This window comes from Malaclemys terrapin, chromosome 3 (genome assembly GCF_027887155.1).
Source record: "Malaclemys terrapin pileata isolate rMalTer1 chromosome 3, rMalTer1.hap1, whole genome shotgun sequence".
Classification (NCBI taxonomy): Eukaryota; Metazoa; Chordata; order Testudines; family Emydidae; genus Malaclemys; species Malaclemys terrapin.
Window position 1 is genome coordinate 7,126,229 of NC_071507.1, and position 24,962 is coordinate 7,151,190.

Here is a 24,962-nt window from a genome sequence, read left to right on the forward strand (position 1 = left end):
GCAATACAGCACAGAGAGGGTACTAGAGATGTGAAAACCAGTAAGAACAGAGAAATTATACAGAGTGAAATAGCAAGTAGGGCTCTGATTCTGTAATTGACTGTATGACCAGTTAGGCTTGCCTGCATGTTGTCAGTTGAATGATTGGGACCTAGAGGACAGAGCACTGGACTGAGACTCAGATCTGTGTTCTGTTCCTGCTCTACTCCTGGCCTGCTGGGTGACCTTGGGCAAGCTGTGTCACGTTTCTGCCTTAGTTTCCCCATCTGTAAAATGGGGATACTGATACTGACTTCCTTTGTAAAGTGCTTTGAGAAAAGTGCAATAGAAAAGCTAGGTATGATATGCAACCAATGCATCTGGAGTTGTGTAGAAGAACCAGATATCTACAGGAAGGAACAAAGCTCTAATGATGGCCTTGAGAGAGTGAGTATAGGAAGGTACCCATGAGCTTGCAGTGAGAGGTCTCTTTGGGTTGGGTACACATAATGTAGAAGCAGAATAATAGTCTTGTGCCAAGTAGCTCTCATGGGACTGCCTCTGGAGTATGGCATTGTTCTTGAAGAAAGTGGCCAGAACTGATCTCCGATCACATCAGAACAACAAAATAAATAAGACAGGTAGAAGAGACACAAAGGTAGCATAAATCTTTCATAACACCTTCTTACTTGAAATACTCTGTAGTCACCTGAAGCTACAAATGCTTGAAGGCCCTAGCCATTAAGAAGGGAGATGTATATTGGAAGACTTCAGCAGACTATCGCAAACTTTTTAACAATAGCTACTGGAGGATTCCTTCCAAGGGAAGATGTGACAGTTCCACTGTTTGGTATCCTTAACACTAGACCAGTGTTTTTCAACCTGTGGATCCCTGAGAATCTGCAGACTATGCCTAAGATTTCCAAAGTGCTCTGCACCTCCATTCTAAATGTTTTAGGGACCTGCAAATGAAAAAAGGTGGAAAACCACTGCACAAGACCATGCACGGCACTGCCAAATGTGTCGTAGGGGAAGTATCCTGCCTTGACAGAGAGGAGTCTAGAGATCTAATTCTCTTTGTGAACCTCAACTTCCATAGTTATACTAAGTCTAAACTTACTTAGTAACATGATTTGTATTGATATTAGCTTTACAAAGACCGTAGCTCTTTAAAGAGAACGATCAGGAAAAGCTATGGTCATTGTAACATCTAGAAAATAACACGAGTACATCTTGCTGGAGCGAACGCAGTGAAGAGAATGAAGGGAGCGATCATCTCTTTTTTTTTTTTTTTTTTTTTTTTTTACAAAAATAACCCTTTGGAAATTGAATTCCAGACTGTTTCCTTGCCAAAAATCATTTACTTATGAGAGCGGAGGGGCTGCTTCTGAGGTCTGACATTGAAACGCTACCTTTTTTGGGGGTGTGGGATAAAATTTCAAGGACGCTAAAAATGTGCTAAAAATAGGCAACGTTTTAAGACCCTAACAGGGGCCTGTTACACTCCTTTTAGTAAAAGCTGCAAAAATATACGGGGGGGGGGGAAATAAAATGTAAAGCTACCACTACACAGCTGCAGTTGCCTGGCTTTTGCGGTGGCTCGTTAAAAGTGCCTACGTAAGCTTAAGTAACTTATAACTGTAATGCGTGGGTGGGGTCTCTTGTGTGAAAGGTCACTGCATCTCATTGCCAATACTGAACAATATTAAATGCCTCTTTGGAGTGTTAATATGTAAAAATGGAGCGGATCCGAGAGAGGTGTATACTTCTCTCCTCCTTAAGCCATGGCAGCATCTTCCTTCCAGAAGTGTGTGCAGTGGGGTAAGGCTCTGTCAGAGGTATCCGCTGTGCATTAACAAACCACTCCAGCGTCCCTTTCTGGCTTATGATGTTGCCAGAATCCCTTGAAAGTTTCTGTTTGCAGGATCAGGTTCACGCTCTCTTTGCAGAGGCCCAGTGATGTTAATGAGAGTAAAGACTAGTGCTAGAGTAACTGCCCTTTTGAATACTCCAGGTTTGAGTTTTTTAAACCATATTATTGCCTCCTGTTTGGAAGGATGAGACGGTCTTTTAGGATACCAAAGAAGCAGCACGCTCAGTGTAAGGTTTGGATGGTCAGTCAGCATCCACCTCCATGGATGTGTGTGAAATACGCTTTTTAACCTGTTTGAGGTGGCTCCGTCAGCCACACGCGGCTCTGTTGCCTGCAGTCATGCATGGCTGTGGAGCTGGACAGAGAGTGACTCCAGTTCACTTGGTAGCTCAAGTGTAACTTCTTTTTTCCCCTTGTGTACTTTAACTTCAAAAGCCTTTGGGGGAAAGGAGGGGGGCCTTCTCTGGCTACTGATGGTGAGAATAAAACCAAGTATGGAGGGTGTGATCAGTGAGACGTGACTTTCTCTGCAATAAATACCCTCCCTCCACCCATTGTACAAGTTTTTAAATGTGGGGTTTTTTAATTGACAAGGTTAGGGGCTTCCATTTTAAAAACTAGTGGGTGGAGGGGGGCTCCCCATTAGAGTGGCATTGGAGTTCAGTAGCACTTTTAACTTCTACATCAAGTGTAGCTGTTTTCTTGTCCCGGAGTTGTTGGCTTTCTTAATAACTGTTGTCGTGCTATTTCAAACTAACTTTTTATGCACCTATTCTCCACAGGTGTTAATTGAACTACTCATAATTAACAACTACCAGTGTGAGTAAAGTTCTGCAGGATCGGGTCTTAGTTTGCCATTCTATTGGAATTTACTTCTTGATTTTTAAACTTTGCCTTCTGTTCTGCTAAAATCATCCCTGATTGTCATGCTGCTAAACACCGTAGTAAATCAGCTTGGGAGACTCCTCCTGGGATTCCTTTTGTGTCTTTCACTTTCTGGTGTCACTAGAACTGTTTGTGAATTATGGCGCCATCTTTGATATTACAAAACGGCTCCTTCATCTCTGGCATTGTTGCATTAGCCCAAGGTTACCATGCTGTGATACCAGATACTGCATCCACTCACGCTCTAACTACAGGAAATAGCTGCAATATCACAGATACTGCTCTGAGGTAGTTGGTGATCCCTTATGAAAGTCAGTTACTCCTGGAAACCTACATCATTCGGTATTAAGGAGCCATCGAGCCTGAGTTTTTAATGATGACCACGTTGCTGTAGGTATCTTTGGAAAGGCAAAGACAACTCTTCCAAATAATTATGCACAGCTCTTTAAAAGAGCTGGTGTTAGGGTAAGCACATGAAGTCACTGTAGTCAGGTTGCTTAGAAGTTTTCTGGTGCCTTTCCTTATGTCCTAAAGATGTTTAGATGCAGATGTACATCAACTTTAATGGTCATATTAATGCAGTATATCTGTACTGACTCAGGGCCAGGTCTTGCAAAGTCTTACCCAAATTATCCTACACAGTTATGTCTACACTTGCAATAAAAACCCTATTGCAACGAGTCTTGGAGCCTGGGCCAACTGACTCGGGCTCATGTGGCTCTGGCTGTGGGGCTGTAAAATGGCAGTGTAGACGTTTGGACTCAGCCTGGAGCCTGGGCTCCCAGACTTTCCCTCCTTGTCCAAGCCTGAGCGTCTACAGTATAACTTTACAGTCCCACAGCATGAACCAGAGTCCGCTGACCTGGTCCGGCTGTATTTAATACAGTGTAGACGTGCATTTGAGTTGCGTTTAAGTCCATGCTGAACTCTCTGCAGGACTTAGGCCCTTTGACTTAGTGTGCTGGAGAGGACAAATCTTAAGGCTGGCTGTTGCCTAGTGATTATTAAAAATGCCTTATTTCTGTCTTCTCAAGAAACTGGTCTGCCCTCCTTTGAGTACGATTGAGGGAATGAGGCTCTCTGTGTAGCTCAGCTAGCCGAGTGTAGTTGTCATATATGTTGTTGTTGAGCTAGTGAGTAGCAGCTTCCTAATTAAGGTTGCCTATGATTAGCTGGAAGCAGGAGTAAAATGTATTTTTTTCCCTTAAGCGCTATAGCAGGGGTTCTCAAACCGGGGTGGCCAAGGCTGGTGTTAGACTTGCTGGGGCCTAGGGCCGAGGCTGAAGCCAAAGACCGAGCCTCACCACCCAGGCCAAAGCCCCTGGGAAGGGGGCCTAAGGTTATGTGTCTCCTGCCCAGGGCAGAAGCCCTTGGGCTTCAGCTGTCGCCCCCAGGGCGGCAGGGCTGGGGTGGGTTTGGGCTCTGGTCCCTGCTCCTGGAGTCGTGTAGTAATATTTGTTGTCAGCAGGGCCGGTGCTACCATTAAGGCAAACTAGGCAGTTGCTTAGGGCGCCAAGATTTGGGGGCACCCTGTGGCAGCTCTCCCGCCCCCTGCCCTGAGGCCCCCCCCCCGCGACAGCTCCCCGCCCCAGCTCACCTCTGCTACGCCCCCTCCCCGAGCGCATGATTGCCGCTCCACTTCTCCCGCCTCCCAGGCATGCGGCGCCAATCAGCTGTTTGCACGGCTCCCCGGGCCGGGGGGAGTGGAGAGCTGCTGCGGTGGGGGTGGGGGGTGGGAGGTGCCTCAAGGCGGGCAGGGTAGCTGCCACAGGGCTCCCCACCCCAGCTCACCTCTGCTACGCCCCCTCCCCAAGCACGCCGTCGCTGCTCCACTTCTTCCACCTCCTAGGCTTGCGGCGCCAATCAGCTGATTGGCACTGCAAGCCTGGGAGGCGGGCGAAGTGGAACGGCGACCGCGTGCTTGGGGAGTGGGCGTAGGAACGCTGTAAAACAAAACAAAAATTGGGGGCACCGCTTTTTGGCGCTCCCAAATCTTGGCGCCCTAGGCAACTGCCTAGTTTGCCTTAATGGTAGCACCGGCCCTGGCAGTAAGATGTTCTTGCCCTCAAGAGTTTACAACCTAAATAGAAAAGACAAAGGGTGGGAGAGGAAACTGAGTCACAGGGTGGGGAAGTGACTTGCCTGGGGTCACCCAGCAGGTCACTAGCAGAACTGGGGAAGGAATCTGGGTCTTCAGAGTCTCAGGGCAGAGCCTTATCAACCCTGTGTTGGAAGGCAGTGTCATTACTCCTAAACTTGTCACTGGCAAATCTAAATCTACCACTGGTGGCTGATAGATGTGGGAATGGATTGGTGACCTACTCTTAAGAACCCAACGTTCCTAGCCCTTATGGGTGAGAGAAGAGATCCTGTTTTCTTCTCAGCCACGAAGGTTGGAAATACAGCTTCATACTGATTTCAGAGTATTCATTAGCCAACAAATTATAGACGCTGATGAAGTGGCAGTGCCAATTGTGCTGAAGTTAGACGTGACTTGTAGTGTTTAATTTCACAACTCTCCCAATATATAACCTTAAATAATCTGTACCATGGATCTTGCTGCAACCTAGACTGACGTTCCCAGAGGGGAATTCCTCCAGCTGGTACTCTAAGGTCTTTGGGCTCGTCCAGCTTCACGTGAGATTTTCTGAGAACCAGGCAGAGGAAGCTGGAATATTGGTTTAAAGCTTTCTTCTCTGGGCATCTGTACCTCTCTAGAGGGAGCTCTGAACTCTGATTCTGTAGCCCCCCTTCTGCCCCCATAACATTTAATCCAGTGTTTCTCAAACTGGGGTCGCCGCTTGTGTAGGGAAAGCCCCTGGCGGGCGGGGCCGGTTTGTTTACCTGCCCCGTCCGCAGGTCCGGCCGATCGCAGCTCCCACTGGCCGCGGTTCGCCGCTCCAGGCCAATGGGAGCTGCGGGAAGGGCGGCCAGGACGTCCCTCGGTCCGCGCTGCTTCCAGCAGCTCCCATTGGCCCCGAGCAGCGAACCGCAGCCAGTGGGAGCCGCGATCGGCCGAACCTGTGGACGGGGCAGGTAAACAAACCGGCCCCGCCCACCAGGGGCTTTCCCTACACAAGCGGCGACCCCAGTTTGAGAAACACTGATCTAATCCCTCTCTCCAGCCTTGGATCCTCTGCCTCCATATTTGCACATACACCTCTACCCCGATATAACATGGTTCTTGGGAGCCAAAAAATCTTACGGCATTATAGGTGAAACCGCGTTATATCGGGGTAGCGGCAGCAGGGCTCTGATTGTGATTTAAAGGGCCCGGGGCTCCCTGCAGCAGCCAGAGCTCCGAGCCCTTTAAAGTGCTGCCTGAGCCCCGGGGTAGCGGCGGCAGGGCACCAGCGGTCATTTAAAGAGCCCCGGGCTCCGGCCGCTGTCAGGAGCCCAGGGCCCTTTTAAATCTCCGCCCGAGCCCCGCTGCCGGATATAACGCGGTAAAGCAGCCCCGCCCCCCAGAGTGCTGCTTTACCGCATTATATCTGAATTCGTGTTATATCAGGTCGCGTTATATCGGGGTAGAGGTGTATCTTAAAAAAACCAAAACAAAAAAAACCAACAACAACCAGGCCTGGGTTTATGGTGGTTCAGGTGTGCTTTCTTAACACACATACTGGAAAAGCAGGGAAAACCATAGCTGCAACATTGCCATTCTGTCTAACACAGTTGGTTCAACAGTGCTGTGTGTCCTGAGGGAAGACAAAGAACTGAAAATCATGCCACAACACACGCAATGCTGCTTCATGTAATGATCACTTGGAATAGTAACATTTAAATCACCCTACGTTGGTGTTTGACAAAGATGAGTTGCCACCCGCGAGCTTTTCAGCGCAGTCACAGGCTGCGTGCTTGACTAAACGCTACGTAAATGCATTTTTAGGAATACGCCTTGATGATAAGAAACTCGCCGATGTCCGTTTTACTGATGCTGTAGCACTAGTTGTCACCTCAGTGGATGACCTAGTTGCGGCTCTTGGAGAGCTCAGCAACAAAAGTTGGCCTGAACATTAATTGTGGTAAAGCAGTAACTTGTCCGGCTGTGGAATTTGAATATGCTGCAGGTTCTAGCATCATAGTGGGCGACCACCCAGTCGAGATTGTCGGTGATTTCACCTACATCAGCTTGGTTGGGCAGCATCAAGAAATAACTTGAAGCCTGCGCTTCAAAAGTGTCGGCAGTAATGGGGCACTTCCATTAAGAACGTCTGTTGCAAACGATGAGTAGAGAGATGAAGCTGAGGACACTTAATGCTTTGGTGGTCAATATTCTGACCTATGGGTCTAAAAAGTTGGACACTATTCAGATAAAGCATCTCCAAATGATTGGAAACATCAAATGGTACAAATTCAAGTGAAATGAAGAGCTCCATTTTCTAAGTAAACAGATCCTGCTCTTTCAGTCATCCAGTGCTTGCCTACCAACTTCCCTGTGAGAATCATCTTCTGCTTTGACCAAATTAAAACTGGATGGAAAAGAACTCCTCCCCTGCCCCCAAAAGACCTAAAACACAATGCCTGTATGGTGTCAATAGACAACTGTCCCTCACAGACCTCTGACTTTTTGTAACATGCCAGTTTTGGTTCAGGACAGAACATCTTGGAGATGCATAATGCATTCGATAGCCTCTACGGCCGACCACATGAGACCTGACCGTTCACTGGATGGGAAAAGACTGCCAAGTTGACTAAATAAATTAAAATTAAGTACTTTTAAAATCATAATGTAAATATCTAGTAACCATATTATCTACGCAACACAGTACTAAACAATAGGGTGGATTGATTTTAAACCAGCAAGGAGGAAACCTTGACTGAAATAATTGATTTTAATCTTGTTTTGCCCTTTTTAATTATTTTCCTAAAAAGAATCTCAGTCTCATTGGTTTGTTTGATAAATATTTGGTCTATTCACAACCAGATATATCCTTTACACTAAATTTGTTGCTGCTGTTTGCTACATGTGTGATACACTATTTCCATGCACATTTATTTAAGCAGTTTAACATACTCAGATTTTTTGGTTAGATATTGGTGGATGGTGCACTTTTTTACTAGTTTATTTGGTTTGGGTCAAGCTGTACTTGAATGGGAATTGGAATTGAATTAAAAATGTACCAAAACATTTTAAAATTTGTTTATTAGTTAAATAAAAACTACCTTAAATGTGCTGGAAATGAAGAAAATGAGTGTATCAAAACATATTTTGCATTTAAAACTGGCTTATTAAATACAGGAAATATTAACTGTGGTTAGTGAATTGATTTTTTTTTTTTTTTTTTTTGGCGCATGAGCCAGATTTTTCTGTTATTTGGGCACCTAAAGATGCAGACAGATGCTTTAGGAGTGGTTTCAGAAGCTCCTATTTGCATCTTTAGGTGCCTGAATACTTTTTTGAAAATTCATGTCCTTCAGAATTTTTTAGAATTTTAGTAGATCTCATTGTGACATTGCACTCCATAATGTTTTATGGAAATATGCTTATGAGTGTGACTATGATGTAACTGGAATATGCTTTATGCAAAAGGTCTCTTGTAAGGTATCATTACAAAACTTACGATCTACTGAGTGTTCATCCTATTTGTTTGCATGTATTATTACGATGTCTGGAGTTAGGAGAATAAGATATAAACTTGTATCACTGATGTAAACATGTTAAGTGGAAGCCATGACCTGTAAATGGCTCTGTTTACTTGCAAACCTTTCTGGGTATGTGCGGGCCAGCCCTGGAAGAATGGAGGCTGGGGTCTCACAGGACATGTGAACATGTCACCTGATACTGGAATCCATCTTAAACCTGGTGCTTTTCCATTTAGAAGGAGGGGTGGGATCCCAGAGAGACACAAGATTCCCGCCTTGTGCCAAGGCTATAAAAAGGGGTGGAACAGAACAAAGGGGGCAGCCAGTCATGAGAACACCCCTAGTTTCCACCTAAGATGTCTGCTGGAACTAACAAGGACTGTACCAGGGGAAAGGATTGGGCCCAGACTAGGAAGGAGTCTAGTCTGTGAAAGAAGCTTATTGGAGTCCCAAGCAGGGGAAACGGACCCAGAGGTAATTCCAGCACATCTGGTAACAGTCCCAAGGGGGTCTCTGTGACCGAACCCGTCACGCTCCTCCTCTTCTAACTGTTCTCCACCCCCCGACCCCCGTTTACAGGCTTGAAGAAAACAAGCTTTCCTGCTGCTGAAACTCCCAATCGGTTTCTCAGCTTAAAGAAAACATTCTCTGCATGTGCTTGTTGAACTGAAACCAAAAGCTTTTCTGTGCAACAAACTCCAAGTACTGACCCTTGGAAAAATGTAAATACTAGCATTCACTCCATTGGAAAGACTGAAAATAATTACATCATGCAGGACATGACCTTGTGTCATATTTATAAAGCTTGAGTTGATGTCAGAAGTTAAAGGTGTCTTGTTGTCTCTCCACCCCAAGTCTTTATAAACTAAAACAGCAGCACCCTTTAGCTCATTAAAACGTGAGGAGTGCTCCTTGATGCAGCCTTTATAAAATGAATTTAAATGATCAGTAAGTTTAGACCTTAACATAGGTTGTCAATTCAAATTGAATTTGAAAATAAGCTATTTTTAAAAAAATACATAATTAAAATTTTTTTTTTAAATTCCAATTTAAATAAAATTGGATTTTCATCCACATTGATAAAGAACCATATATCCCCAGTAGGCTGGCCATTTGTCCAGTTTGAAATTGTCCAATCCTGTTTTGGGGCAGGCTTTTCCCTGTCCGGTACTGGATGTCCGGTATCATTGTCACACTGCATGGGGAACGTCCTTTTCTCTCCCTCTGGCGTGACCTTACATACGCTGTGTGGACAAGATCACGCAGGTGCGGGCGGAGCAGCAGGTTCTCCGTGCGGTGGGACCTCACATGGACTGTGCGTGTGAAGTTTACAGGGGCATGCAGTCAGGAGTGGGCCCATGCTGTTCCCAGATGTACTGGAATGTCCGTTATTCTGGGGTTGTGGCAGTGGCCACCCTAATCAGTGTAGCCTGTAGACACGTTGGTAATGCTATATATAGTGAATCAAACTGAAAGTGATTCAGGGACTGGAAAACTGGCGAGTTCTGATGTCAGTGCTTCAGAAAGGATCTTGAAAAGAGCTGCAAGAATGACTCGTGGTCTGGAAAACATGACTTTTTATGAGACTTCAGAAGCTCCATTATCTGTAGCTGATTCCAGAGAGCGTTAAGAGGTGACTTGCCCGTGGCCTACAAGTACCGGGGGAGGGAGGAGAAAGATATTTTTGATAACAGAGGGCTCTGTAACCTACCAGAAAAAGGCGCAGTGAGATGCAGTGGCTGGAAACTGAAGCTAGACATTTCTAACCTGAATTTAAGTTGCAAATTTTTAACAGTGAAGGTAATTAACCATCGGAACAACTTACTTAGGTAGGGTTGCCAGTTTTGGCTGGACATATTTCCTGGAGGTTTCATCACATGACATAATCTTTAAAGCAGTGGTGCCCAAACTTTTCCTGTCGTGACCCCCTTACCAGTAATGGAATCTGTCAGCGCACCCCGTCTATCCCTGCATTACTGTACAGTTGGTTCAGCAGAGGAGCTTGGGCAGAACTGGGGATGTGGGAGGAACTGGGACTGAAGGTGGAGCTGGCCTGGGGGTGGAGAGGGAATGTGGGCTGGGGTTGAAACTGGGGGCAGAGCGGGGCAGGGTGGTGCTCCCTTCCTGCCCCCCTCTGGGGGCTGGCCTGAGCTCTGCCGCACCCCCACACGAATGTTCCTCCAGTTTGGGGAGCACTCCTTTAAAGATTCATCTTTAATTCTTAGAGACTCCAGGCCAATCTTGAAGGGTGGGCAGCAATGGATGAAGTATGGGTGAAGGATGTATTCTCCATCGCTTGCAGTCTTTAAATCAAAGCTGGTAATCGTTCTGATATACGTGCTGTCGGCTAATCGGAAGTGTGGGCTGGCTGCAAGAACCGCTGGGTGAGGTTAGGTGACCTGTGCTTTGCAGGGAGGTCTGACTAGATGATCCGAATGGTCCCTTCTGGCTTTAGTTGTGAGTTGCAGTGTGTGTCTTGGCTTTTGCTGTACGCTGAGGGCACGGCTGAATTGACAGCGAGTGTGGGGTGAGAGTTGTGCTGGCCGTGGACTCACTGGTGTCACGTGTGACCGTTGCCTTAACTTACCATTTATTGCCTTTCAGGGCTTATATCTTGAGAAATACACTTGAGCAACCTTGATTCTAAGTGTGTCTGTGTAATTGCCACTGTGCTCAGGCAACACCAATGTAGTGCAGGCTCCACACCATGCAGCTGTGAATGGCATGCGCTCCCTCCACCCGGGATCTAGTGTGTGTGGGGGGGGTGGGGAGGGGGAGATCCCCCACAGCCTAGGGGGCATCTGCAGAGACAGGATTGGCAGCTTTGCGTGAACTGGCCCTGGCTTCTGCTTTCGAATGTTGTAGCCCGATGGATTACAGCGGAGGGAGTCGGCCAGGAGGCTGCAACTCCTGGAGTAGGCGGGAAGCAGTCCTGCATGCTGCATAGACATAGCCTCTCTAACTTGTGTTTATAGCCCCAGTAACTGAAACGCCGACCTGCTGCTATTGGAATAAGTGCTAGAGACATTGAATAAACTAGCAGGCTGGGGCAAGGGGTGTTGATACGTCCCTTATTTTAAAAAAAAAAAAGATTGGGCTGGGGAGAGGTGTACTTATGTACTTACTCGCTACACTGATACTGACTTGGACTCTTAATACATTCAATGGGTGTTGTACCCGAGCCCACTTATCCACTGACGCTTTAAAAACTCCCGCACCCCAATCTGGGTCTGTGCTGGTTATGTGATATGCATCTATCTCGTGAACCTTGTAACCAATACTTGTAACTTCTCATAATTTGAGCCTGACCCCAGATGTACAGTACCTTCCTTCTTAACTTTAACTTTAATAAAATCAAGAATACAGGCTGGGGTCTCTGCTTTGCACTGCTAGACTTGGTTAGTTTAGCAGTCAAATGTATGTAATTATCTTCATGCAGTTTCATGCCTGGAGACTGGCTGTGTACCCACACAGAAAACATGGGCTCGAATAACTGGGACTTGCACTTTTATTTTGTGTCTAATACAGGTCTTGAGCATCAGATCATAATTAAAGGCCTGGCTCTAATGTGTATAGTGAGGATTACATACTGCCGCAGAGAATAATTCTTGTTGTAGGTTATTAACACCCACTCGGCTGTAACAGGGAACATGCGAAGAAGTCTCGACATTGGCTTGTTCTCTTGTAACGTACATGTGTTAAGGGCTATAACAAAGAGGACAGTGATGAATTGTTCTCCATGTCCCCTGAAGGTAGGACAGGAAGAAAATGGTTTAAATTTAAGCAAGGGAGATTGAGATTAGATAATTTTTTTCCCTTCACTATAAGGATAGTTAAGCCATGGACCAGGTTTCTAAGGGAGGTTGTGGAATCTGCATCTTTGGAGGTTTGTTAAGAAATAGGCTGGACAAACACCTGTCAGGGATAATCTGGGTATACTTGGAACTGCCTCAGCAGGGGTGTGTGGTGGAATGGGTTAGATGGTCTCCTGAGGTCCCTTCCAGCCCTACACTTCTATGATTCTGTAGACCAGTAAGGTAGCATTCTATTGCTAAAAGATGGTGTGAAAAACTTTACCTCATTGCAATCTAAAATGCTGAACGTGTTTCTGGGTTCACTAGTCCTGGAAGGGAAGGAATAAAAGACTCTTGATGGCTCATGTCCTGGTTTTATCCTACTATATGTGCACTTGGACATTGTGTAATGAATGAGCTTCTTTAAAACCTCTAGATCCGTTGGCTGACTTTAGCCTAAGAAATCAACTCGTTTAAGCTGTTCTTCACCACATCTTTTCCAGTCTGACACACACTTAGTTTTGTAGCTTGCTGGGACGTGGATTTTCTTCTGCATTTTGTACAGTGCTTAGAATAATGGGGCCTCACCCTTTGGTGGCTATGCAATAAAAACAAGTGTTACTTTACGCACACGTGTACCCCCCCTCCCCACCTCCACCGCAAGAGATCTGGTGCTGGGAAGCTGTATCTTAGCACTAACTCTTGTCCTTGTGTCTTGCAGGTAGAGAGAAATAAGCCAGGATGGATTTGTACGATCCTCAGACGCTGGGTGTTATGGTCTTCGGTGGTTTCATGGTGATTTCAGCTATTGGGATCTTCCTGGTGTCCACCTTCTCCATGAAGGAGACTTCTTACGAGGAAGCCCTGGCTAAGCAACGCAAGGAGCTAGAGAGAACCCAGCAGCACAAAGTGGAGAAGAAAAAGAAAGAGAAACCTGTGGAGAAGAAAGGAAAGGCCAAGAAAAAAGAGGAGAAACCGAATGGGAAAATACCTGAGGAGGAGCTGGTTCCGGACGTGACTGACGCTCCCAAGGAAGTAGACCCTGAACCTGTTGCGGTGTCCGAGCCAGTGATCATTGAGTCTCCTATTCTGGCGGTTTCGGCTCCCCCTCAGGAGAAAGAGAAACCTGCCCCGTCACCTAAAGACAAGAAGAAGAAGGAAAAGAAGGTGGCCAAGGTTGAGCCAGCTCCCCCCCTTGTTACTTCTCCGTCAGTCGCTGTCTCAAAATCTTCTCCAGTCTTGGAGGTAGCTGCCAAAGAAGTGCCTATTGTGGCAGTCCCACCGGTCGGCGCGCTACAAAGTGCTCCTGTAGTTAATTCTGTTGCTGTCAAAAAAGCAGAAGCTCTGGTAACCCAAGAAGAGCCAAAGCATGACGGAGCTGCCAGGAAGAAGGCTGTGGCCAAGAAGAAGAGTGAGCTGAGTAAGTATTTGACTCCTGCAAGCCTCCTTACGGTATGTCACCAGAGGTGCTATGTGGTGGGGAAACTGAGCATTGGTATGTCATGTGAGGAGCAGAGGGGGAACGCTCCCTTTCTCTGCTGTTAACTTGCCTAGAAATGGCTGCGTTGCCTCAGGAGGCTGTTATTGAAGGGCTGATTACGTGTGTGTGACTCTTGTTAGACTGGGAAAGCCTCAGTGGCTTGGGTTCCTCTCTGTGAAACTTGACCACAGCCTTAATTTCTTTTTTTTTTTTTTAAATGTAGCATCTTGTGCTGGGTGCTTCTGTGTGTTTGGAGCTGGCGTATCACTGATTTCCCCCCCCCCCCCCCCGCCCCATTTATTTGGACAGGTGAGGTTTTGCAGCCTGTAGTGTGCAGGAGGTCAGACTAGATGATCATGATGGTCCCTTCTGGCCTTAAAGTCTGAGTCTATTTCCTTGGTTCTGAATACCTGAGTCTGACCACTTAAGTCATGTAGGTATTTGTAACATGCTCATCACAGGTACCTGAACACCTTGCAAAAGTGCACGAATGCAGAACAAGCGGTTGAGGGGTAGATTTGTATTCTCTCTTCTACCTGTCCCAGGAAAGGGGGAGATCCCTGCTTAGACATTGTGCCATCTTGGAAGAAGCAAGCATGAACGTAGAGAGCACGCATGGATTGCTTCTTACTAATCCTCATAAGGGACGGGTGGTTGTTGAATTTTTATCTTGAAGGTTATCAGGCTAGTTGGTTGTCAACCTCTGTCATGAAAGCAATCCTACTAAGGTGGGCCTACCCTGCAAAGGCTGAGAACTGCTAGCAGACTGCTATACATAGCTAAAGAAGGAACACCTTATCCTTCTGTATCCAGAAAACAAGCTGATTGGGTTTAGTCTTGGAGGACTAATGTTTTGCATTTGATAACTGTTCAGAAACTGCTACAGTGCACCGCAGGAACTCCTCCAATTAAACTGTAACTAGAGGGAACCAAAGCATGAGTATGCTTTGGAGAGGCAGGAATTTAGAACTTCTTTAAATTTTTATTGGCTGGCTTCGTTGCCTTTAGATTATTTTGGTGTCCACTGAGAGAATGGAGGATACGGCACATGCACAGCATAACCGTTTTGCTGTTGGAATCTTAACGTTCACGCTTCCTGACTTCCTCTTAAAACCTAAGAATGATACTTCATTCTGAAACGTCTGCTAGTCGTAGGCTTATCCGTAAATCCACTGGGAGGGCGGAAAGCACTTTGTGTTTGAGCAGTGGGTTTTTTGAAAATTTTAATACTATTACAAAGGCATCTCTCTTTCTTACACTGGGCGCCTTGACACAAGTTAGTGTCACTTTATTCCTGTGCAATCAGTTAACTTTCCTGGCTTATGTAGGCTTTTTCCTCTCTTGCGGCAACACGGTAGGGGACAAATTTCTCAGCAGAGACTGTTTCCCCAAGGTGGGCTAACAGGCTAACCACACAGAAGCCTCCGTTTCTAATGGCTACATCTGTGCCTTGTGCAAATGGAAATACCGAAGCGCTCTCTTTAAATGGAAGCCTGGGATATTGCAGATGGCGGCGGTGACGGCAAGATTTGTGATTCTTAGTGTCCATGTTGTTTTCCTACCCCAACAAAGTAGCAGCGTGTCGGGTGCTTAAATCGCCTGCATATAAACTACTTGGACGTCTGCGGCTGGGAGGGGCAACGTCGCTGGGCAGAAAGTACGCACCAATGACACACATGTTGTCACTCAACTATAGCTCAAAACCTTGGCAGATGTCCACTGAGCAAACTCAAATGTGACCTTCACCTCCTACCTCCAGTACTCGAATTCATCTCCTTCCTGGTCCACTGGACTGTCTTGCCAAGCATAATTTCTTCAGCTACCTTTTGCTGTAACCCTATTGTGTACAGATGCGGTAAGGCTAGACTACTTGAAAAACATCTTCCCATTCTCCTCCTCTTCCACTCCCCAAAAATCTTCCTGTGAAATGGATTTTGCCCAAAGCATATTTCCACCCCAGAATGCCAGGTACAGCTGAGGCATGGAGCTGTTCATCTCCAAAGACCAATGCTCCTGAAAGCTGGTTCCATGTGAGAAGTGTGTGGTTACTGCAAAGCCGGTGCCTGCTAAGAGGTCCCATTTTTGGAGAACAGAATGTAGCTTGTCTGACCCACAATAAATATGGGACCTGATCCAAAGTCCACTGACGTCGAGGGGGAAGACTCCCACTGACGCCTCCTAAACCTAGCAGCCCTGCAGTTGGTGCGCCATATAGTGACTTCTCAGTATAGAAGGAGCAGCCGTTTCACGACCTCATGTCAAAGCTGAGAATGGTGCTCTGGCTACGGTTAGCAGTTGGGTGTTTTTACTTGGCGTAAGTACCTGAGCGGCCCATATCTGGACTAAGAGGCACTGAGTAACCATCAAGGTGTATGTTGTGGATCTACCTCCTTTAGGGAAGAGATAGCAAAACTGTCACGTGACGGATCAGGACCTCGGTGTTCGGAAGCAGGAAGTGCACTAGCTTTTGTACTACTATCCCTTTGATCTCTTTAACTGTGGACAAAGACCCAGTGAATTGCTGTCTCCGTTAACTCAATGAGAGTCTTGCCATGGACTTGAACTAGGGCCATGTTTTCACCCCTTGTGTGTAGTGCATTTCTGCCCCCTTCTTCCTTACCCATGAGTTCCAACAAAACCTGAGCACGTTACCATGCATCTAGATCCTTTATCATTAGAACAGTGAGACAACGGAAGGTGCCGTGTGCCTCTGCACCTGCAAACGTCAGACGCAGGGGGTAGGTTTAAAGCTAGCCCTGTTATCCTGGAGGATCTGCAAACTCCCAAGTTTCAAACCCGGATCAGCGTTCCTGTGTGGTAGTGCCGCTGAATGCCCACCGGGGTTTGAAAAGTTCTTGGCTTCTTAATGTTAAGTATTTAATGCCTAAACAAAAACACAGTTCATCTGGTATTAAGCTTTTAGTCATTTTTGGAGGGCTATAACATTTCCCTAACTCTGGCAGAGGAATGTCTGGCTATTTTGAAACCCCGCCACAGCTCTCCATAATGTCAGGGCCCCTACCTAAAAGCAAACAGCTAGAATCCATTTCTTTGGGTGGCGGGACTACCAGTGACTGTCCATCCTTGTTCTCCCCATGCCCCAAGAAAATGCAGATTTTGGAGTGTGCTTGTCCCCTGCCTTAAAACTGAAAATGGAACAAAACCACTATTTTAAGCTCCAGATGCTTGCTAGAAGTAGTAGCAGCTAGTAAGCGGATCCACACCGAGAGGAGATGGACACCTTTCTTCCCCATGCCTTGTTGAAGAAGAATTCTGCCCGGTGCCAACTAGACGTGACACAGACCGCGAAAGAGTTGGAAGTGGCCAGAAGTTCACTGACTGCTGCCTCGTTGGCTGTGAAGCAAAGTAGGGAGGATCAAGAACTGCCACTTCTTTCGCTTCTCTCGGTGCAATGGGAAGACCAGGCGTTACAGGCTGTGGATGGCTATTTTTAATATATGGAGATATACCCATCTCATAGAACTGGAAGGGACCCTTGAGTCCAGCCCCCTGCCTTCACTAGCAGGACCAAGTACTGATTTTTGCCCCAGATCCCTAAGTGGCCCCCTCAAGGATTGAACTCACAACCCTGGGTTTAGCAGGCCAATGCTCAAACCACTGAGCTATCCCTCCCCCCATCTGCATCTAGCCCCCCAGTCCGAGCCAGGCGAATTTTTGATTATTTTTAGATAAACTCAAGTAGCTGAGAGGGGGAAATGGATGGAGGATGGCCCAGTGGTAGTGCACTAGCCTCAGTTTTAAGACTTGGGTTCAAATCCCTGCTCTGCCACAGGGTTCTTGTGTAACCTTGGGCAAATCACTTAAGCCTGGTCTCACTGCAGCTCTCCTAAGGTGGGTGGCCTACTTATTTCTCTGCTCCTGGTGGGGCTGGGTTCTCCTGAGCGCTGCTCTCTGCCCCGAGGGGTGATCTCTGAAGCAGCCCTGCTTCTTGCCAGCACGGCCCTCTTGCCCCAGCTGCACTGAACTGCGACGGGAGGGCTCACGGGGAAAGAGCGTGGCCAGGATGGAGAAGACCTGCTCCTGCCAGTGCTTGGGCAGCTCACGCTTCAGGAGCAAGAGGAGAGGAGCACAGGGAATGGCTGGGCCAGGCTGGCCTGGGTATTGCCTGTTCTCTGGCTGCTTCCCATCCTCTCTCCCCACCATTGTCAACACTTGTCCCCTCCTGCTCAAATTCTCCCCCCATTGATTGATCTCTCCCCTCCCACATCCCGATCTGTTTAACCCTGCCCCTGTGGTAGGGTTGCCACCTCTGAAGTACAAAACCAGGGGCATGATCCCGAGCCCCTAAAGTGAGGCAGCTGGTAGCATGTACTGAGCACCGGGCAGATCTGAGGGTGTGAGGCCTTTGAGGTGCAGGAGGTCAGATCATGATGGTCCCTTCTGAGACGGAGATTTCCCAGGACAGTGGCCTCAGAAAAGGGACGAGCCCAGTGGCAGCCCTACCCTGCAGGCAGCTCTGTGGCCTTCTGGGCCCAACACCACTTTTTCGTGGGGGGTGGGGGAAGAAAGCTCCTCCCCCCATACACTGATCTGGGCTGGGACTCCCTGGGGCAGGGGGTCTCCTGGACTGGCTGGGGCTGATTTGGGGGTCTTGGTGGGTTGTAGGGCCTGCTCCTAGACCAACACTAGCTTTCTTGTTCCTCCCTCTCCCACCCTCGCTGCTGGGGAGGGCGGGCTCCTTGCTTTCTGCTCCCCCATCTTCTCAAGTCCTTGCTGGGCTGCAGGGTCTCCTGGGTGGCCTAATGAGCCAGCCCAGCTTCTCGTCCCCCTCCCCTGCCAGGAGAAACGGTGTCCCCCGAGGCGAACTTGTCCTCCGGCTTTAAAGCACCAAGAAAGGCAGGGAAGGTAGTAAAGTTTGGAGCCTCTTGCGTCTAGGCTGCCACTGGGGATCTGTGCCTGGTGTCTAAGTGACCTCAGTGAAATGGGTAGTTGGCCTCGTCCCATGAACACGTGTCCCTGTCGTACCAACTAGCGTTCCTACTGGCGTGCTCACAGAAATCCTGTTGCCCTCACAACTGCTTACCTCTCAGCCCCAGAGCATTGTAACTGCATGTGCTTTATTCTGGCCTGGCAGATATGTGGCTGAAGCTAACTTTGACCTTTTGTGTCAGGTGCCCGGTTGATTTAGATGACGAGACACAGTGTTTGCATGACTTCAAACAGCCACTGTTCACCTTCTCTGTAGGCTTGAGATGAGATTGTGTCTGGCATGAGGCTCACCCTTTGGCTAGTGCTCTCCAGAATTTCTTTTAAAAAAAAAAAAAAAAAACCACCCCCGAAGCTATTGGCATGCAGTTACTGTAGTTCTGCAGTCCCTCCCTTATAAAAGGCTTCTGGGCTGTGACATAATTTTGCTGCTATTTAACACTTCGATCCCAAGCTGTTTGCTGCCGTGCTCCTGTATAAAGAAACAGTCTCAAATCCTTTTCCAGCAAGGCTAGTGGTGTTATTCTAATGCTTAGAGAAAGCACTTAGTTTGATAAAACTGCATAAACAAAATATCAAGCCAAAAACTCTTTGGTCTGTCTGCTAAAGCTTAAGGTCAGAGTCGGCTTTGCTTGCCAGATGTGTTCGATGCTTGCGCTTGCAGAATGAAGTGAGTGCAGACAAAGTTCAACAAGTCAACTCTTTATCTGGGTGTGTGTGTGGTGGGCGTGCAGTATTGTACCAGCAAATTGAAGCAATAAACAGGGCCTCATGTAGTCCATGGTGCTTCTTGGGGCACTAACCCTGCTTGAGTCAGCAGTGTGACTTGAACCCAGGAACTAAAACTGAAGGACCAATGCAGTTAATTGGAAGCAGTCTGAGACACCACCATTTTAACGGGGAACAGCCGCTGTGTGGATGAACTGCAGCCATATTTCCCCTGGTGGCCGTGACATGCACTCCAGAATCTAGTCCTGGTTGTATTGAACTTGGGAAATGTGAATGGAGTCTAAACCTGTGCGGTGATGCAAGATATGAACTGTCCCATCTTAATGGTTCTGAAACATAAAGCGACAGGCTGAGGTTCATTCGCATGGGGGAGCTGAGTGGAACAGCTATTCCAGAATAAGAATGTCTATTCCATAATAGCTATGGTGCTTTACGTTTACACCCTACCTTATTTTTGAATAATTTCCCATGTATAGACAAAATCTGTGAAGTACACACTGGAACTATGGGGGAAACATAAAATCTGAGCTCTAACAGTGTGGATCCAACGCTGACTGTATTATTCATTATCCTAGTTAATCCACTGAAAACCTCCATTCCTAAAATTTGTATGAAATTGCTGCGGGATTTTAGATCTAGATTTCTGCAGAATACAAGAGGCCCTGGCAATAACTGGTTATCTTAATTTGTCTAGAGTCCAAATCTATAAACTACGATTTCCTCCACCCCCTGAACCAGTAGTTCTCAACCTTTCCAGACTTCTGTACCCCTTTCAGGAAGCTGATTTGTCTTGCGTACCCCACGTTTCACCTAATGTAAAAACTACTTGCTTACAAAATCAGACATAAAAATACAGAAGTGTCACAGCACGCTATTACTGAAAAAGTGCTGAATTTCTCATTTTTACCATATAATTATATAAAAAAATTGTACTTACATTTCAATGTATAGTATATAGAGCAGTATGAACAAGTCATTGGCTGTATGAAATTTTAGTTTGTCTAGTGCTTTTTCTGTAGCCTGTTGAAAAATTAGGCAAATCTCTCGATGAGTTGATGTACCCCCTGGAAGACCTCTGCGTACCTCCAGGGCTATGCATACCCCTGGTTGAGAACCACTGCTAAACTAACCATAGATCTCTGTGTCACCAGTATTCTACAACTTGTTGCAGTACTACAGAAACTGCTGGCTCTGGAAGTGATGCCACTCCAGAAGATGAATCTTGAGAACTGGAATTTTTTCACAACTATGTAGTTCTCTTCCATCTATGCTATGTCTGAAGAATCTTGCATCAGTAGTTACTGGAGACGATCGCATTTTTGTGAACTTCCAGCGCTCTGGAAAATCAAACTGTATCTGCAAACGGCCCATGCGCTGTGGCCTCACCACTCACTATGTGCAGACTAGCTGAAGATGCTGATTTCCTGAAGGTTTCTAAATGATTAGGCTGTATTAGAATCCCAGAGCTGGAATATGGAACTAAAACTAACCTAGATTGGGTGTGTCCAAAATTCATTCCACTCTAGTCTATTAAAGGTCACTTTATAAAGTTGTGGTCTGTGAGGTTTTAACTAGGTCAGCGGTTCTCAAACTCCATTGCCCTTCTGACCACAAAAATTACTACATGACCCCAGGAGGGGGACCGAAGTCTGAGCCCAGCCGAGCCCTACCACTCCGGGAGGTGGAGGGGGGACAAAAGCCGAAGCCCAAAGGCATCAGCCTTAGGAAGGGGGCCTTTAACCTGAGCCCCGCCACCCAGGGCTGAAGCTCTCGGACTTCAGCTTTGGCCCCGGGCCCCAGCAAGTCTAACACCAGCCCTGGTGACCCCATTAAAACAGGGTTACAACCCACTTTGGGGTCCCGACCCACAGTTTGAGAACCCCGGAACTTGGGAAATGTGTTAGTAAGAAAGAAGACAATACACCAAAGATGACTTTATTACGCTTGGTGCTATAAGATAACATATGTGGTGTATGAATAATCTCATGAACCAGTTTAGCTGTATGTTGAGATCTGCATGTGCTGTCAAAGTCTTCCTTGTTCCTAATTTTGCACTACAACCTCAAGTGATTTTTTTTTTTTTTTTTTTTTTTTTTTTTAATTAAACCCGTGCAAAAGGCTGCTGTGTGGATACTGATTGAATTTAAGACGGACTTATTTTGGTTTAGCTTAAGTCAGTTTAGGAACAATTTCAGCTAGTGAAATAAGAGGCTCTTAAACCAAAACAAGTGTGTCTGCACAGGGACTTGCACCAGTTCAACTAAATCAGTGAGAACCCCCTAGTGTCCGGCCGTGGATAATTCAATGATTTATGTGAATCTCTTACTTTTCCTTCTCTAGTTCCTACAGATGCTGATGGCCCCCTCTACCTCCCATACAAGACCCTGGTTTCCACCATTAGCAGCATGGTTTTCAGCGAGGGAGAGGCTCAGCAGCTCATCGAGATCCTGACCGATAAAGCAGGCGTTCAGGACACCTGGCATACGGTACTGTAACTCTAGTTACAAAAAGCTGATTTCCGAGTAACGAAGGGAGAACCAACAGTAACGGCATGGTGTCGTTCGTCTCTACCTTACATGTTAAATTCAGATGCATTGTAGAATGCCACCAGAAGATGGCGGGCGCCACATCCGCTCCTGGTGTAAGGAATGGAGCTGTGGTGACTTACACCCATTGAGGATCTGGCCCCTGCTCTTCAGCGATAATGTACTTGCCTTGCATGAGTGTAAATCAGTTTTGCAGAACTCTCCCTTTCTGTAACGTCCTTAAAGTCAGAAGAGAGCGTTTCTCAGCAGTGGCCATAGATGGCTGCTCAAAGCACCCATCCATTCCATTAACGTAATTAGGGAAGCTCTGACTTCCAGGGTTACATAGTGCCACGGCCTCCTCGGGCATCAGAAGCCTTGTGAGGACTCCTGCATTGGCACCTATATCTCACGGGACTGAGACGACAGGATTTTGTTCCTTGGCACACTGTGGCACCGAACTGTCCTCATAGGTAGAATACTAATCTCTCTAGACCCTGCCACTCCACTGAGCGCGAATCCCAGCATTGCATGTAGCGATTAAAGGAAAACTCCATCGGTTCGAGGTCAGCTGGGGGGAGAATGCTGAGCGAGGGGAGGCAGTGCAGCTTAGCGGACAGGACACTGGACTGGGATTCAGGAGTCCTGGACACTCTTCCCAGCTCCACAACTGCTTTGCTGGGTGATGCTGGGCAAGTCACTTCCCCTCTCTGTGTCCCCATCTGCAAAATGCGGATAATGCTATTGACCTCCTTTGTAAAGTGCCTTGAGATCTACTGGTGAAAAGTGCTACATCAGCGCTAGGTTTTATTAACGCTTGCCTTGCAGTGTCTTGGTGCCAGCAATTCTAAAGTCCTTCCGTGGTGCATCCCCTTAAAATACAGTGCGTGCGGAGGGCTGTCTAGATCTCTTATCCGCTGGTGACGTCAGCGGAGTTCTGCAAGCCGAGGATCTGGCTGTGTAGTTTTGTTGTTGCTTGACTCTTCGGTGTGGCTGTCCAAATGACTAGCCTTCTGGAAGGTAGGGACGTGCTGTGTTGGCATACTAGCTTTCAATCCCATGCCAGGCACTCAATTTGTTGCCCTTTGCAGTGGGAAACGCCCTTCCCCCACGTGACGAGATTAAGCGAGGGTTGGCTAGAAACCACCTTCTGCATGCTCTGTCCACCCAAGTGTTTGCATTCTTACTGAGTCTGCTTCCCCGCTGTTGCACTTGGCAGTTTAGGCACAAATTCCTGCTAATCTTTCGGATTGCACAAATAACATGTGGTCTGTGCTTTGCAGGCGACTCAGAAAGGGGACCCGGTTACTACTCTGAAACGTCAGTTGGAAGAGAAAGAAAAGCAACTTGCCACTGAACAAGAGGATGCATCTGCTGCCAAAAACAAACTGAGGGAGCTCACTAAGGTGAGGCCAGCGTGGTCTCCTCCATTCCCTGTTCTGGACCGCTCACGTTGGCTTTAGCCTGCATGATGGAGGAAGATGGAGAAAGTGTCTATCTGACATGCTCCCCTGCTGCCAGTATTTCTCAGTGGGCTCTCCAATCTAGCTGTCTGGCATGTAAAATTCTTCAGAGAGCTCATTTCTGGTGTGACGCTGATTCTATACCAGGCACGTTTACGATCTGAACTGTGGTAGCACCTAGGGATCTCATTGTACTAGGTGTTGTACAAACAGAGAAGAAAAAGACAGTCCCTGTCCAAAAGAGCTCACCCACAGAAGTCTGTGTCACACGCTCACAGGGCTGTGGCTATCCAGAAAAACGCCTTCTGCAAAATTCCAACAAACGTTTTGCTTTCTTTGTTTGGGGGGAGAATTCTGCACAGTTCAATGGATCCGAAGCAGCTTCATGCATGTTCACGTCCTTGCTATCCTTCACGGGAAGGAGGATGCTCTTTTAAATCCAAATGAGTTGTACAGTGTAACCACACAGATTCTGTTTCTGAGCTGGTATGGAAGCCTCCCTCCAGAATCCAGCCGAGATCTAAAATCCTAGTGTTGACTTTTAATGCAAATATTTTCTGAGGCTGTGCAGTCAATGGGGGCCAGAACAGTCAAAACTAGTCACCTCTCCTAGGCTCCCAGAATCGCTATGTAATAGCAAGGTGGGTTATTGGCGGTAAAGGGGAGAAGGGTGGAAAGAACCAAACTCGTCTAGATCCACCCTAATCGTAGAGATTCTTCTCCTCTCCTTGCAAATAGTGAACGTGAAAATTTCAGTATAGTGTCTTCATTAGAGCCAGGGATGGGTATCCCTAGACGACACGCTAGCCTCTCTACCGCCTTGCACTCTGGAACCAAACTTCAACTCCTGCTCTAATTAAAGCTGAAAGCCAATAAGGAAGCCCTTACACCCTCTGTTCAGGCCAAGCCATGATCTGCACCTGATTTAATAAGTGGTGTGTGTGAGACTCTGGAAATTAGCCACCCATCCTGCAAATATTCTCTAATCTCGTCCTAGCTGGTGTCACAAATCTGCTTGTGACCCGTGCGAGTTAATGGAGCAGAATAGTGCAATGGGACCGCGAAACAACTAAAGAACAGTGGTGCCGCCTTCTGGCGTGGCTTTCCCGCTTGGACACGTGTGTGTGTAATAGAAAGGTTATTGATCTGGTGAAACTCTAGGATGTCTTACTCCTCTCCCTTAGCTGACCTCATGTTGAACTGTAGCGGCTACAGCACTCAAAACAGCATTCAGCAACAAACCTAAGGTTTTGTTGGAGTTGAATAATTCAGATCAACGGTGCTGGCTAATGCTGTGTTAGTATGGAATTGGATGGATGTCCTCTGGCTATAAAATTGCTGAACACTTAAATGTGTTAGATTGTGAGGTGTCTCTTTTTTTAAAGAAAAGTTGCTGAGAATTAAAAGCATCTCCTCTCCTTGAAGGAGCTTGCAGCTGAGAAGGCCAAGACCGTCGCTGTCGAAACCAAGTTGAAAGAGCAGCTGTTGGCACGTGAACAAGATATTACCGCCGTGCAAGCTCGCATGCAGGCTAGTTACCAGGATCATGTGAACGAAACCCAGCAGTTGCAAGGAAAGGTAGGAGACGCACTTATGCTTAAAAACAGACGCCTACTAGACTTAATCTGCGCTCTGGCAGCACTGGGAGCAGACACTGGTTTGCAGGGCTTTGTTTCCTTGGAGATCTAAGGTAAACTGCAT

The 24,962-nt window shown here is 47.0% G+C and overlaps 1 protein-coding gene across 3 annotated transcripts in view; it reads left to right on the forward strand.

The window, feature by feature from the left end:
• Positions 1–24,962, forward strand: part of RRBP1 (ribosome binding protein 1) — a 55,787-nt gene that overhangs the window by 2,161 nt on the left and 28,664 nt on the right. For all 3 annotated transcript variants that reach the window (XM_054022404.1, XM_054022406.1, XM_054022405.1), the window contains exons 2-5: positions 12,839–13,537; positions 21,614–21,759; positions 23,082–23,204; positions 24,687–24,839. In XM_054022404.1, coding sequence (XP_053878379.1) covers positions 12,859–13,537; positions 21,614–21,759; positions 23,082–23,204; positions 24,687–24,839 — 1,101 coding nt within the window. In that variant the 5' untranslated portion in view covers positions 12,839–12,858. The remainder of the gene's footprint in view (positions 1–12,838; positions 13,538–21,613; positions 21,760–23,081; positions 23,205–24,686; positions 24,840–24,962) is intronic.